Below are 16,979 nucleotides of genomic sequence, written 5' to 3'. Positions count from 1 at the left end.
ATGACCTCAGTGTTCGGAAAGTGGAAGGGGCTTGTTCTGTCAATTATGTTGTCTCTATCTGTATTGGTGGGTATTTTGGTGACCTGTGGTTGTTGTCTCATTCCTTGTGCCCGAAGGTTGGTAGAGAAAGTGATTGTAAAGGCAGTGGACCCTGGGGCGGTGGCCCCTATGTCCATGATGCCGATGATGGATCTGGAAGTAGTCGAGTGGACTGAGGAGTGAACAACAACCTGTGTATCGACCTCTGGTGTGCCAGAGGTCGAAAGGGGGATTGTGGGGATGAACAGAAAAGTATTTTACCAGCATAATATAATCTGCAGTATGATCATTGCTTTAACAATGTAACAGATAGCTTTAAGATGGCCTTAAGATGTTTATGATGATATTAACTTTGTATTTCAGGAGCAGTTATAACTATTTTATACATATTGCATATCTGTGCTTATTTGAGTTGATGTTCAGGTTCTTTAAAGGTCTTAAGCCTCACTGACGTGACTGTTCAGGTGATACATGCTGAGGGAAAACTAGAACATAGAAGGAATTGCAATACATGCTTACAAAACACTTATATCAGGTCATTTTATATTAAGGTTTAGTAGAGGTTCTTGGTTAAAACATTTATTTAGTAGAAGACATACACATAGTCTCAGTGAGCTTCTGGTCTAGTGAGAGGTCAGAGGTGCAACAGGTGAATTGAGAAAGAGCATTTGAGGACGAGACACAGACAGTAGGAGGTGAAGAGGTGACACAAAGAGCATGTGAGGTCAACACATACACACATATTAGTTAGACTTATTTAGAGGAGAGATTAAGTTATGTCTCGACAAGAAAGAGGAACAATTCACTTTGAGACAAAGAACGGAAAGTACCAGCCATGAAAATAGAAGATGATTTTCTGGGTGAAAAGTCATGGTGATGTTGATCTGATCTATGTATAAAATGTATGGGTGACGCATGAAGGGGCGTCAGTAAACAAACCCTGATGTTATAAAATAATTGTTTGTGCCTTAGTAAGTCGAAGATCAATTGCTGTTTCCAGTGAATCTTCCCACGTGTGAATTAAAATCTTCGTTTGACTTCACCCGGCCGGACCAGTGTGGTTATTTTTCGATCACCTCTTGTACCCTTTCTCAACTTTTGAATCTTAACAATATATATATATATATATATATATATATATATATATATATATATAATATATATATATATATATATATATATATATATATATATATATATATATATATATATATATATATATATATATATATATATATATATAAAACACCCAGCACGCCCCTTTGGGCGGTTCATCCTTCAAGCTCGGGTCCTCTACCAGAGGCCTGGGAGCTTGAGGGTCCTGCGCAGTATCTTAGCTGTTCCCAGGACTGCGCTCTTCTGGACAGATATCTCCGATGTTGTTCCCGGGATCTGCTGTAGCCACTCGCCTAGCTTGGGAGTCACCGCACCTAGTGCTCCGATTACCACGGGGACCACCGTTACCTTCACCCTCCACATCCTCTCGAGCTCTTCTCTGAGCCCTTGTGGCACCTGGACATATATATATATATATATATATATATATATATATATATATATATATATATATATATATATATATATATATATATATATATATATATATATATATTAGGGGTGCAACGATACACAAAATTCACGGTTCGGTTCGATACTTTGGTGTCACGGTTCGATATTTTTTCGATACAAAAAAAATGTTCATGCCTTTTTAATTTGTCATTTATTAAAATTATAAATATATATTTTAACTCAAAAGTACAGTTTTTAAATTTAACCCTAACCCTTGTGCGTGTTTTTTATTTTGACAGCGAATGCGCACCTGCGGACCACTTATGTGCAGCCCTGGTTATTTAGCTCGTCATATTGCAGCCACAGAAATTCTTTTGTCCATGAAACCATAAAGCTGCACTTTCTTTTTGCCTTATAGTCTGATTTGTCATAACTTCTCCGTTTTGCGGTAAGCTTTTCTTTGGCTGTCACTTCTTCACCCTGACCTGTCTTATTTGGCTCAGCAGAACTAAAATATATATCTGTCTGTGAAGGTTCTCAGTCATCCAGGTCATCGTAGTCAAATATATATCCTGCTGCTTTTACACGCGCACTCACATAAGCTCAGCGATTCTCTGCGCGATCAACCTCTCACATGTTTAAGCTTGCTGCGGGAGATTTCACTTGTCATGTTTGCATAGTAAGCTAACAATTAATAAGACGATGTCAGAGGAATTGGTGCACAAATTATCATCACTCACAGATCAGTGCTGTCGCTCTCTATACACAGTTCGCACGATTGCAAAGTGAAAGCAAAAAAACAAGCGCAAATTCAAACGCGATTTCAATATGTCACATATTGACAGTGGCATTGACATATATTTTTCCTTCCTACAATAGCCCGACGGGCAGGGCAGAGATAGATTTTGGTACCCCGACTGAAAAAATCGCTACCCCCGGGACGTCGGGCTAGCGATATTGCGAGCCCTGTATCTGATTGAGGAATCACTCATCTTTGGAAAAGAGAGTTTATTACAGAGAAATGGCTCTTTCCAAAATAAAAGCTATACTATCCGCTTCTTCTGGGCTATATTCTCAGCAGCATAAGGAGAATCATGTGCTAACAGCTGTCTAAATGACTCGGCTAAAGTTAGTAGCATGCTTGCTTTTTTTTTTTCTGCTTCCACTTGTCTTTGCACTAGGATGATGTCTGCGTAAATGTGGAGTCATATTCGTTGTGTTCCCACTAGTGCTTTCAGGTTAATCTCGTTGAAATGACCTTAACGCCACAACACGGCAAATCTCCATTAACGAGCTACCGCCGATCGCCCCGTGCATGGGGCTAGATGGCCAACATGTTAACGAGCTAACTGCGCTAACACACTAGCTCCCACCCATGTAATTGAGCATTGCATGGCAAACATACTGTTTTACTTCAGTCCATGACTCGCTTACCTTCAGGGTCATACGTCACATGAAAACCAAAATAATTCCAAACGCCAGATCTGAATGAGAGTGGGGGAGGTCCATCTTGCAAGGAGAGCTTAACTTCTGTCTCGCTAGCTTGCCCTGCGCTCTTCCTTCTGACGATGCTGTCTGTGTTGAGCGCTCAGTGAATCTGCGTTCGACTACTCCGCCTAGGCTGCACTGTCGAGCCTAGGCGGAGTAGTCGAACGCAGATTCACTGAGCGCTCAACACAGACAGCATCGTCAGAAGGAAAGTTGATAAAATAAATTAAAAATTTTGTATTGTTCGATACATATGCGTACCGAACCGAAAGCACTGTATCGAACGGTTCAATATCGATACGAATATCGTTGCACCCCTAATATATATATATATATATATATATATATATATATATATATATATATATCATAATAATTTGACAATACTATAATATTGGCCATATTATATTTACATTACCACAGTGAGTTGACTTTAGTCTCATGAACAACATTAACTAATTGTTATTTACTAACTAATCTTAAATGACTGTTCAGCACAGAAATGAAGCCCAACAATCATGTTTTACAGTCCTGTGGTCTCAGCCTCAGATACTCAGCTAATCAAAGTCATGTCATGACAAAAATGAATGACCAACAAAACATTTTTCTCCTTCATTTCTGTCAAACAAAGCTGTATGTAACGTGTCTCGAGGTTAGTATCATGATTGCTAGGCAACCTGAACAGCGCGGCGAAGCGTATACCGTCCCATTTCACAAGCCTCTCACTTCCGCACTTCTCGTACTTATAGTACGCACCGTACGTAGTACGCGTAGTGCACGTACTTCAAGCGTGTAGACCCTGAATTGGGACACAGCCCGAGTCTCCTGCTGCTGATCCAAACTCTGTGTTGACACCAAAAGTGAAGAACATGCTGATCATCATCTTTAAACCTCACAGCAGAACTGTGGGTCAAATGATCTGAAGACACACAGAAATGAACTTTCCTGTGCTGCCTGCCAGTGACTCTGAACTACAGTCTTCAGAATGTTCATGAACACAAAGTAAAACTGTGTTACAAACATGTATGAATTAGTGCTGTCAGCGTTAATCTCTTTAAAATGACGTTAATGCCATAACAGCATTAACACAGCAAATCTCTGTTAGTGAGTTACCACCGGTCACCTGCACAGTGACAACGTTTTATGTAGCTAACAACGTTAACGAGCTAACTGCACTAACGTGTTGATGCTGTGCAGCCCCACGCACGGGGTGATCCACCATAACTTGCTAATGGAGATTTGCCTGATGGCTCATGGTTCAGCTACAACTAAATGATTGACATTGAGGTTTTTATTGAGAATTTAATTATTTTTTTTTGTGAAATTCAAATTTGATTCCAAAGAGACAAAGAAGTTTGGGTGGTTCAAGTCTTTTGCACAGTACTGTGTGATTTTTCATAATATAACAACAAACATCACATGTGGTCAAAGTGTCTCCAGATCACAAACTTGCCTCAACTCTTCCAAACCATCCCAGCAGTTTATCAGTTACCGCGACAAAAGGAAAAAGAAAAGCATCTAAATTTGCCCAGAGACCTTAAATAAGGTTCCAAGCATCCGCAAAGATAAAGATCATATAAACAAAACATTCCAGCAGCTATAATCGACGTCCTCAGATCTGGTACATTAATTGTCCAGGAAACTCCTGTTTTTATAGCTTGGATCATTTTTGTTTTTTTGTTTTTAAAAAATAACTATTCAGTTATTTCTTAGTGTTTATGGGTCTTTATTTTCTTATTCCTGATGTGAGTTCCTAACATGGTACTTTATGCCTTTAGTTCTGTGCTCCCATTCAAGAGTCCTTTAGGTTTATGTGTGTATTTTGTGTTTGTGACTTAATTGACTTAAGTTGTTTGATTTTCTGTTAGAGCTACATTGAGTTCTGCTTATCTGGTTTCCTGGAAGAGTTTCCTGTTGTTTAAGAGTCTTTCCTGACCTCCAGTGGTTTTGTAGCTCTAAAGCTGCTCTTGACTTAATTTTTTTTCTCCTGAATCTTGTATTTAGGCTCCATCTCCTACCTAACAAACAATCATTGATGAAATCCTGAAGAGTGGATTAGTGAGACTTGAAATTAAATAAAATTTAAGATTATTTGACAATAATGATCACACTGATGATGTGACAGTTTCCTTCTGGTCCCTCCTCTGAGGTCAGAGCCTGGAAGATGTTATGTCATATATTATGCATTATGTACTGTGTGGAGTGGACGGGATAGAAAACCCAAAATGTAGACTCTCAGAATAATTCTCAACAGGCAGCTTTTTTGCCATTTTTTAAATGGGAAACATGTTGTTTACGAAGTGTTTTGATAACCATCTGCATGCATTCAGAGTTGTACATACCAAGGAGAGATGTATAGTGAAGATGTCAGATCTAACATTTTATAAACCTTTTAATATTCAAAGATCATCCTTTTCAGATGAGACATTGTACATTGTTCCTTCATTCACAATGTTTTGAAGACAAAATAAATGGTTTCTCAGAATGCCCTGATTTAATGGCCGGCCATTAATGGTCCCAATCACTTTGTGTCTGCTACCATTAATGGAGGTGCCATTTGAGCGCATTGACATCAACATTTCTTCAATCAATGATGTTCTAGCTTCGTCAAGAGCTTTTATATAAAGCAGAAAACCATTTTTCCAGGCAAAATGGGAGCATGCACAAAAAAAATAAAAAAAATAAAAAATAAGGACAGGGATAGCTCAGTAGGTAAAGTGGTTGCCCCATGATTGGAAGGTCAGGGGTTCGAATCCCCTGAACGGCTACCCTGAGGTACCCCTGAACACGGTACCATCCCCAAACGCTGCTCCCCGGGCGCTACACTGGTGGCTGCCCACTGCTTCACTGAGTGTATGGGTTAAATGCAGAGAAGAATTTCCCCACGGGGATCAATAAAAGTTAATTATTATTATTAGATAACGAGAGGGAAGCTGCAAAGAGACATGTAAGACTGCATCTCTGCTGCTCCATTCAAAATTGGATGGGTACCATCTCTTCTAACAAGACCAGATTTGTCCCAGAAAGGTTCCCAATTTTCTATAAAGCCCACATCTTTTTTGGAGGACTAAATAAACATCTCAAACACTGAGAAGGAAAGTGCAGCAGGGACAGGTATAGAGGCCATCTTACTAATCAGTCGGCTACGAGCTAAACTATGCTAGCAGATCCCTGAAGACACAGTGAGTGAATCAAAAGAGAATGTACCTGGCATAGAGCATGTGAAGATTAGACTAGGAAATAAGACATTATCTCAAAGTTTTAACTAAAGTGGCTAAGCATATGACCTACACAAAAACACCACTGTGTGTTGTAAGAGATACAGAAAGTGATACTCTACCACAGAGAGAGCAATCACCAAGTGACAGCACCACCCCAACCATACCAAGCCAAAATGTCTTGGTAAAGCATTAAGAGTTGTGCTCAGCTCGTGAAAAACAAACCCACATCATAATCCCCCGTCCACAAAATTTTAGACTTGGCACAATGCAGTAAATCAAGTACCGCTCTCCTGGAAACTATAAGACTCAGCCTTTTCCATCAGATTAGAAGCGCGGTTCGTTACTTCAGAGAGCACATCTTTGCTGTTTACTGCCGAAGTGCTTTACGTCACTGCATCCAATGCTTTCTATCTCACATGGTGATCTAAGGCTTTTAATGCAGCTGCTCAGCCTTTTCTCCTCCTAGAACAATGGGTTTTATTTTATTTTCTTCTTCTCTCTTAAAAAGTGTGTGTAAGAAAGGTTTCCTGTGTGAGAGGTACTATATGTAAGCTATGTAAAGATCCAACAGATGGCAGCAGAGGAGCCTCAGTTTCACCACCAAGATCGAACGTCATTCCAGATGATTAGGGCTGCTGGGTAGACAACGTTATACAGTGACAGGGTTGCTGGTCCGGTGTGATGGGTGGAGGCTGGTTGCCTTCCTTAGATTTTATAGGACTGCAAGATGCAGCTGGCTCCGTTATATTTCAGACCTGAAATGCAGACTTATAGAAAGTGTCCTTAAAGCGCTCCAAACATCTGTCATTATAGCAGGACAGCACTGATCCCTCAGGGCTCACTCACTGCAACATGTCTGTCTGATCACAGTTTTCTGTTCCACTCAGAGGTGAGAAACAGAGATTTTATCTAAACTAGAATTTTTAAAAAGCCATTACAATCATCTAACATGGACTATACAAAGGCACATGTCAGGTGCGATCATTTGATTTACCTAATGCAGGGATTTTGTACAAATATTTTGGCATCATTATTTAAAGACTGGCTGCTCTCCAGTTTTCTTCATTTCTGCGTTTACATTGGAGGACACTGGTCCAGCCCACCACTGTTTGTTCCTCCCTCTCTCTGACTCTTAAGTGTGGAGTTACAGACCTGCTCTCTCACTCAGGGACTTTCAGCTTCATCTGAACCTTAAAGCTCATCTCATATAGTCTCATCTGAAGCTCCGATTTGATTTAAAGCCCTGATTTTAATACAGAAACACAGACATGTCTGCTGGAACTGCGTCACTCTGCTCCACTTTGCTGTTTTTCAGCGTCTTCGAGTTCGTCTCTGCAGGTGAGATTAACTGTTAGAACGTGTTTATCTCGGAGGTAAATAACTGAAGAGTATCAGCCTGTTTACATGGTAATACACTTTGCATGTTTAGCATGAGGCTAAAATTCCCCCTCAGTGGGTCACTGGTGACCTGCTGGATGTTCAGAGGTTCATTAAATCCAACATGACTAAAAACTTAAATGTCAAAGGAAATAAACAAAATATTTAAAGTCAATCATTCTTATCATAATTGTACTTTGACCTTTAACCTCTCTGCTCTGTGTTGTTTCCTCTCTCAGACCAGAAAATCATCACAGCTGAGTCTGGACAGGATGTCACTCTGACATGTCGAGCTCCAAACAACATCAAATCTGTACATTGGAGCAGAGCTGACTCGACAGATAAATATGTGCTTTTGTATCAGGATGATCAGTTTGATCCAGAAGATCAGCATCCATCTTTTAAGAACCGTGTGGATCTGCAGGACAGACAGATGAAGGATGGAGACGTGTCTTTGATTCTGAAGGATGTGAACACTGCTGATAGTGGAACATACGTGTGCCGTGTTTTCATTGAAGAAACACACTCATGGAAACACAGCATCATCCACCTTCGTGTTGTTCCTCCAGGTGAGTGAGTAGAGTTGAGTGTGTGTGTGATCAGAGGTGAAGCTGCTTCCTGGTTGTTGATGTGTGTTTGTTGTATGGATGAGCTGGTGGATGTCAGAGGTAGACAGATGTTTCTCCAGCTGTTGTCTTTGTGGCTGGTAGTCTAGAGTTGTAGAGCAGCATTGTTTGGTTAGAGCAGAAACAAAGACATTTATGTCTCTTCTTCTCTTGCTCTCTAACTCGTCTGTAAACATGTGTGGGGAAACTCAATGTTAAAGCCTACAGCTGGAGGGGGAGGGGAGGGGTGGAGCTGGTGGTTGTGAGTCTGTGAAAGTGAATCCTGCCGGTGCCGTAGCTGGTGAAAACGTACTTAGTGCAGACACAAAACGTCCATCAGCTTCAAAGTGTGTCAGAAAAATGTCCACATGGTGACTGATGGATGAGAGAGGTCCCATTGTTGTTTATCACTTCTACCTCTTCTTAAAGTCAATAAAGAGTTCTTTTACTGATGGCATGAAGTTGGCTTTAATGTTAGTTGTAAGATCTTGGGGTTGTTACAGCTTCACCTTGATCACAAACTACGCCACCGTCGAACTAAAACATAACATAAAATCCAATGAGATAGTAAGACGAGTGAATTAAAGACATAAAATGATCTATATAACATACAAACATACCTCGCTGGCTGACCCATGCTTTGAGGCAGAAATGAGCACTTTACAGATACTTTTAAGAAACAACTTTCTCTGAATTAAATTGGCTTCTCTTGCTTCAACTTGCCATGCTCACACATCAACATGGGCGTGCATCTCCCTCAGGTGCACCAGTGGAACCAAAATGCAGTACAATAGTTCCTACATGAGAATTTTCACAATAAATGACCTAATGGCATATAAAATATGCATAGTGCAAAACAAAATACATTAACTGAAAGTAAGGCAGTAAAACTCCCACCAAATCACAAAACTATTGTGATTTCTACTTAAACATCATAATAGGAACATGTTTACAATTTAGCATTTATTCTGCTTCTAGCAATAACACAGTTTTGTGTACTGGCCTATCAAGGTACACTGGTTTGACAGTCCTTTTGCCATCCTTATCCAAGGTTGAATCACTGAGCAAAAGCTTAACCTTTCTAATTCTTCCATCTGCACTTGGATATATCTCTGTTACTCTTGCCAATTTCCACTTGTTCCTTGGAGAATTGTCCTCTTGGAGAATAACAATGTCATTCACCTTTGCATTCCTTTTATCTCTTTGCCAGATTTGTCTCTGTTGAAGATTGAGAAGGTATTCCTTTTTCCACCTAGTCCAGAATTCATTGGCCAAAAACTGAACTTGGCGCCATCTCCTTCTTAGGTACAGGTCCTGGCTCACAAATTCACCAGGAGGAGGTAGAATAACACTGGACTTCATCATGAGAATATGATTCGGTGTAAGAGGCTCTAAATTTGGATCATTTAGGTTCTCTACTGTTAATGGCCTGCTATTCACAATAGCCATGACTTCATAAAGAAATGTTCTGAGTGAGGAATTGTCAAGTCTCTTAGAAGTGTGATCCAAAATAGAAGTTAAAACACTTCTAATAGTTCTAATTTGCCTCTCCCAAACACCTCCCATGTGACTTGAAGAGGGGGTGTTCAGAACAAACTCACATCCATATTGTTTCAACTGTTCTTTGTCACAATCCTTTAGTGCATTCAAAAACTCTCCCTTAGCACCAACAAAATTAGTACCTTGGTCACACCTAATTTGTCTTACATGTCCACGAATAGAAATAAAACAACGTAATGCATTCATAAAGGCATCAGTGGTAAGGTCATCCAGCATTTCAATATGTATTGCCCTAGAACACATACATGTAAAAAGAAGACCATACCTTTTAAGTTCTTTTCTACCCTCTTTTACATAAAAAGGTCCAAAACAGTCAATGCCACAGTAGGAGAATGGGGGTGTTGCTTCCATTCTATCCTCTGGCAGATCGGACATCCGTTGATCTTGAGTATGTCTCCTGTACTTTCTGCAGGTTGTGCACTTGTAGATGTGAGAAGCAACTGCATTGCTGCATCCTGTGATCCATAGTCCATTGGAGCGCAGCTTGTTGACAGTTATTCCTCTTCCTTGATGTTGCACCTTTTCGTGGTAGTGTTTAATAAGTAAAGACGACACATGACTTGATTTGGGAATAATGGCAGGATGTTTGATATATGGGTGCAGAGTTGCTCTTGTTAAACGTCCTCCCACCCTGAGCACTCCCTGCTCATCAACAAATGGACTTAGGCTGTACAGCTTGTGTGTCTTATCCTTCAGTTGAATGTCCTTTCCTCTAGTTAAGTCCTTGATTTCTTTGCTGAATGTGTTTTCTTGTGCAAGTTTTATTATGAACAGTTCTGCCCTTTGTCTGTCCTCAACACTTGTGTTTTCACCCTTTGTTTGGGTGAGTCCTTTAAAATCCTTCACAAATTTCTGTAGACGAGCAATAGCTTTAACCGCTCTTCTCCAGTCTGAGAATTTGGTGAGACGGTCTAGTATTGTTCTCCTTTCTTCTACTTTGGTGTTGAACACATGTACTGTTTTTAGCTCTGGATCATTGGGCTTGACTTCCGTAAACTTGCCATTTTCAACAGGTAGCTCGCTTTGCCACAAAAACTCTGGACCTTTAAACCAGTTAGAGTTGAGTAGCTGTTGGACACTGAGTCCTCTTGATGCATGGTCTGCAGGATTACTTTCAGATGGTACATGATGCCACTGTCGTGGGTCTGTGAGTGACCGTATCCTTTGAATCCTATTTGCCACAAACACGTGAAATCTCTTTGCATCATTATTCACGTATCCCAACACTACCTTGGAATCTGTCCAGAAGTGTTCTTCAAGATCACTTATCTCCAGTTCATTTCTTAACATTGCACTTGTTCTTGCGGCAACTACTGCAGCCGTTAATTCAAGTCTAGGGACAGTAGTGACCTTGGTTGGGGCTACACGTGCCTTTCCCAGGACTAGGGCACAATGAACATCACCCTTTGATGTTACTGTTCTTAAATAACTACACTCTCCGTAGCCTGTCACACTAGCGTCTGAAAAATGGTGTAATTCACACTGTGCAATGTCTGTGTTTGCAGGTAAGACATGTCTTTGAACTTTCACCTTTGACAGGGTTTGAAGATCTAGGAGCCAGGATTCCCACTGTGTGCTGAGATCATTTGAGAGTGGCTCGTCCCATCCAACTTTCTCTTGACATAACTGTTGCAGGATTTGCTTTCCTCTTAGGATGAACGGTGCCACAAATCCCAGTGGGTCATACACTGATGCTATTGTGCGCAGAATTCCTCTTCTTGTCATTGGGTGCTCTTTTACAGTTATTCTGAACTGAAATTCATCAGCAGAAACGCACCACTGAACACCAAGAGCCCTTTCCATTAATGGCTCTCCAAGTGCCAAATCTAAATCCTTAATACTTTCTGCACACTCTTCTCTCGGCAATGACTTTATCACATTTTCACTGTTTGATATGAACTTGTGTAATCTTAGTTTACCTGTGCTACACAGTTCTCTTGCCTCTTGGACTAGTTTTATGGCTTCTGACTCTGACATAACACTAACAAGTCCATCATCTACATAAAAGTTCCTTTGAATGAACCTTACAGTGTTTGGAGTGAACTTTCCCTCACCTTGCGTGGCTAGATGTTTTAACCCAAAGTTGGCACAGCCAGGAGAAGAAGCAGCGCCAAAGAGATGAACCTTCATTCGAAAGACTGAGGGTGGAACGCTTAGGTCACCATGCTCCCACCACAGGAAGCGTAAGTAGTCCTGGTCTTGAGGTGTTACATGAAACTGGTGAAACATGCGTTCCACGTCACACATTACAGCAACGGAGCCCTTCCTGAACCTACAGAGCACTCCCACCAAAGTGTTTGTGAGGTCAGGCCCTGTAAGCAGGTGCATGTTCAGCGAAGTGTCTTGATATTGTGCAGAGCAGTCAAAGACTACACGTATCTTGCCGGGCTTCTGAGGGTGGTATACCCCATGGTGGGGGATATACCAAACAGGTGTATTACAGAGTTCTTTCTCCGGCACTTTCTCTGCGTCACCACATGCTATCATGTTCGCCATAAAATTTGCATAGTCTGTGTAGTACCTTTGGTCCCTTTTGAATCTGCGTTCGAGACTACTTAAACGTTGCATTGCACTTGGCATGTTATTGGGAAGATCTGGCCTGTCGCCCTTGAAAGGCAGTGGCATTTCATAGTGTCCATCTAGCTTTTGCTTTATTCCTTCTTGTAGCTTTGTAATAAAGCGGACATCTTCTTGCGAAATGCTTGTCTCTTCCACTGCTCTCTCTGTAAAGTCTGATTCAAGTGCTTTGATTACATCTGGAAATGTTACTTCCTTTACTTGTGTCTTGCAGATGTAATGAACCTTATTCTTTAGTTTTGTGGGTGACTCAGTCTCTGGTATAACTTGTTTTACAATGATGCGGTGACTTACTCCAATTACATCATTACCTGTATCACATGAATCACAGTAGCTGATGATGCTCCAACCCAAATCTGTTCTCTGAGCGTATGGCTGGTTTTCTTCACCACATACGACCTCTCTGGGCATTAAGGCTTGTGTGCAGTTGTACCCTAAAAGGAGTCCTATATCACAGTCCAAAGGGGGTGCAATATGTTCAGTGAGATGCTCCAAATGTGACCATGCCCTTGCAGTGTCTGGAGTAGGAATATGACTACGATTAGCGGGTATAAAGTCTCGTGTGTAAACAACTGGTACAGTGAGTTTCTTCTTGGAAAACAGTCCTCTTATTTGCAGAGCTTCAAGTTTTGTGCATGGTACAGTAGTTTTCTTGGATGACATTGTAGATAGATTGAGCTTAACTTGAGTTTTGGTTGTGTCCAAGTTATTTGCTACTTCATTAAGAATAAATGAAGAATCACTCTGTGTGTCCAGCAGAGCGTAGATCAGTACTTCTTTACTTGGCTCATTTTGTGTGGATACGTAGACTGGGACTATTGCAGATGTCTGTTTGTTTTTACTTTCATGAGTCACTCTATTAGATGTGGTCTCATTGACTATGTCTTGTGACTGTGTTACCTGATGCTGGGTTTCCTTCAGTTCACTTACTTGTTGCTCTTTAGGTGGTTCTTTCTTTGCCTCTTGTCTTTGTCTTTCTTCATGCAGGCATGTAGGATGCCGTTTTGAGCATGTGTTGCATGTCATCTTGTTGCTGCAGTTCTTGGAGAGATGGCCACTATTTAAACAGCCAAAACATAATTTTTCACCTTGAATGAATTTGACTCTCTCAGCGACAGGTTTCTCAGTGAACTTACGACACTTGTGTAAGCCGTGTCCTGCTCTTTTACAAAACACACAAGAGACCATGCTTCTTTCAGTAGAGTTAGTTGTGAAGATTTTCACTGTATCTTGTCTCTTAGGAATGGGTGTAGGTTGAGGTTTTGTCTTTGGTTGGTCAAAGTCACTTTGTCTTATGGCTTGGTATGATGTAATGGGATTACATGCGATACTTGCCTCCATTGACAGGAATGTTACAAAGTAACTGAAACGTGGGAATCTTTTGTGCTCCAGCTGGTACTCTGTAGCCTTTCGGTTCCACCTGTTACTTAACCAATCTGGTAGTTTAGCAGCAAGTCTTTGATTCTCAATGCCATCATTGAGAATGTTCAGATTCTCATTATTAGTCATTGCAGATTGGCAGCTTTGTAAAAAGTCCACAAACTTTCTTAGCTCTGCACTATCCTTTCCTGTGACCTTTGGCCAGGTGTGTAACTTGTCTCTAAAGGCCTTAGCAATGACAAAAGGCTCTCCATAACGTTCATTGAGCATATTCCATGCTGCCTCATATGAGTCTTCAGAGCCAATCAGAAAATAGCCATCTAAGGCTTCCTTAACACAGCCACCAACATACTTCTGTAGAAAAAATATCTTTTCGGCAGTGGGAATGTTCTTTCTCTCTATTAGAGTCTGAAAGGACGCCTTCCAATGCTTAAACTTAAGTGGATCCCCACTAAATACCGAGGGCTCTGGAATAGGCAGTCTATTAGCTGACATAGCTTCTGCCAAAACCTTTACAAGCTCACCTGTGCTCTCATAAGTGACATTTGACTCTCTTCGTGGTTGTAAGGGTTGATTAGCAGTATTCTTGGACTCTGTTACCTGTAAGTTTGCAGGGTTTAGAGTGACTCTTTCTTGCTTTACTGAAATGTAGTCTTCCTCATAAACTTGTAGTTTTGCCTGTGCTGCCTTGAGTCCTTTCAGATTTTCCAATCTTTCAATTTCTCTTCTTAAGTCCTCAACTGACCTTCTCCTCGCAGCACTTTCCTCTTGTTGTCTCTTTATCAGGGCCGCTTTCTCCTTTTCTCTTTGTAACTTGCGCTCAGTTTCCTCCTTTTCCTCTAGGAGACGTTGTGACATTGCAGCAGCTGCTTGCTCTGCGAATATGCGTTTGTCTTCTTCTTCAAGCATTTGCATTCTTTCTCTGTACTTCTCTTGTTCTGTCATTATCTGAAGCACAGCCTTTGTGGCTTCATACTCTGCTGCAGCTTCTTGTCTTTTGGAGGAGGAACCATTAGAAAGAACTGTATTGGCTTTAAATGGACTATGAACTGAGACACTAACAGAGCTAGAGGATGTAAATATAGAGCCTGCATCAGGCCATACAATCTCCTCTTGAGTTTCTCCTTTAATGTGACATTTGATCTTTTGCAAAACTACTGTAGTCACTGATGTGCATTTGTCTAGCTTGGAACGCATATCATGAGGTGGTCCATCCATTGCTCTGTATTCATCATAAATATCATTAAGCTCGGCTGCTTCTCTTTGTACAACGTTCATGTGACCTTCAAGAATGTCAGGTGGATCTCCTTTTATAACAGATTTTTTGCCACTTTGATTAATGCTTTCCATCTGTCATAAATACTGTCAAAGCGACGTTGCAACCCTTGTAACCTTTGATTATGGAATTCTTTTCCTTTTTCTGTGAGCATGCGAGACCTTTCACTTCTACGTTGCTCTATTTGCACTGTTTGCTCTAAAGAGGTTTCATCCACTTGCCTTGCAGCTTGTTCTGCACTGGGAGCTTCAATTTCTGTCTCATTTGTGTCTGACATTTTGTTTTTCTTGTAATGCACTTATTTGTTGATGCAAAATCTCCCTTTAACTTGACTTGAGTAATGAATTGTGAACTTGGGTGCATTAATTCCCTTCTTGCTAACTTGTGATGCTGTTGTTGTCAGGCTTAACACAGTTCCTTATTGTTTCTCCTTCCTTGTGTCATCTTTCCAAACATAAACTTTAATGTCTGGCTTCTGGACATCTTTATGAAGAAGCAACTGTGAACTTGTGTGTCCATTAACATTTGCAGCAGCTTGGTCCTTGGTGCACTGGCACGATGTTGCCACCAGGGGGCCGGGAATCATGCAGGTCCGAGTTCGACTATCACTTCTACCTCTTCTTAAAGTCAATAAAGAGTTCTTTTACTGATGGCATGAAGTTGGCTTTAATGTTAGTTGTAAGATCTTGGGGTTGTTACAGCTTCACCTTGATCACAAACTACGCCACCGTCGAACTAAAACATAACATAAAATCCAATGAGATAGTAAGACGAGTGAATTAAAGACATAAAATGATCTATATAACATACAAACATACCTCGCTGGCTGACCCATGCTTTGAGGCAGAAATGAGCACTTTACAGATACTTTTAAGAAACAACTTTCTCTGAATTAAATTGGCTTCTCTTGCTTCAACTTGCCATGCTCACACATCAACATGGGCGTGCATCTCCCTCAGGTGCACCAGTGGAACCAAAATGCAGTACAATAGTTCCTACATGAGAATTTTCACAATAAATGACCTAATGGCATATAAAATATGCATAGTGCAAAACAAAATACATTAACTGAAAGTAAGGCAGTAAAAGTTGTTGTTGTTGTGCACAAATCATTGAACAACACAATTGTGACTGTTAAATTTTGTTATCTTTGACACTTTTCATAGATTCAACCAAAAAAAGAAGAACTGTGTTTTAGTGACAGGCTGCTAGCATTAAAGTGTCTAAAGATGCTTGATCCTTTGAGTTTGGAGTATTTTTATATTTGAAACAAATTCCTCTGTCAGCTACAAGGACTGAAACTGAGTGAAAAAGCAGCCAGTATCCAAAGAGAAGCTTCAGAAAGCTTCTGCTGTTTCTTAAGATTTTAATTTGAAAAGAAAAAAGTGTTGTGATTTGATTCCAAGGAGACAAAGACGTTAGGGGTGGCTCAAGACTTTTGCACAGTACTGTGTAATTTTTCATAAAAACAGGCATCACATGCGGTCAAAATGTCTGCAAAGCAAAAACTCCTCTCAGTACTTCCAAACCATCCTAGCAGTTTATCAGTTACCACGACAACAGGAAGAAGAAAATTACTTAATTAAGGTTCCACACATCCGGAAAGACAAACATCATATAAACAAAAAATTCCTACATCCTCAGATCTGATGCATTAAGTGTTCCAGGAAACTCCAGTTTTTGTAGCGTGGATCGTGTTTCTTTTTTTGTTTGTTAATTCTTTCTTGACATTTTGCTTTCAGTTATTTCTTAGTGTTTATGTGTCTTTATTTTCTTATTCCTGATGTGAGTTCCTGTCATGGTATTTTATGCTCTTAGTTGTGCGCTTCCATTCAAGAGTTCTTTAGGTTTATGTGTGTTTTTTGGGTTCATGACTTAAATTTCATTTTGAGATGTTTGGTTTTCTGTTTGAGCTGCATTGCCTTCTGCTTATCTGGTTTCCTGGAA

General features: G+C 40.5%; 2 protein-coding genes across 2 annotated transcripts in view; one reads left to right on the top strand and one right to left on the bottom strand.

The window, feature by feature from the left end:
- LOC146635088 (uncharacterized) overlaps positions 1 to 16,979 on the bottom strand; it is a 163,370-nt gene that overhangs the window by 98,781 nt on the left and 47,610 nt on the right. The window lies entirely within an intron of this gene.
- The window catches only part of LOC146635089 (polymeric immunoglobulin receptor-like), a 29,499-nt gene that overhangs the window by 11,115 nt on the left and 1,405 nt on the right, over positions 1 to 16,979 (top strand). The window contains exon 4 of the mRNA XM_085344776.1: positions 7,874 to 8,203. Coding sequence (XP_085200902.1) covers positions 7,874 to 8,203 — 330 coding nt within the window. The remainder of the gene's footprint in view (positions 1 to 7,873; positions 8,204 to 16,979) is intronic.

Source organism: Diplotaxodon limnothrissa, linkage group LG3 (assembly GCF_057381915.1).
Source record: "Diplotaxodon limnothrissa isolate DT_005_m linkage group LG3, D_limnothrissa_male_GT1.1, whole genome shotgun sequence".
NCBI classification, from domain to species: domain Eukaryota; kingdom Metazoa; phylum Chordata; class Actinopteri; order Cichliformes; family Cichlidae; genus Diplotaxodon; species Diplotaxodon limnothrissa.
The sequence above is the reverse complement of the archived record's forward strand: the minus strand, read 5'-3'. Positions and strand labels throughout refer to the sequence as shown.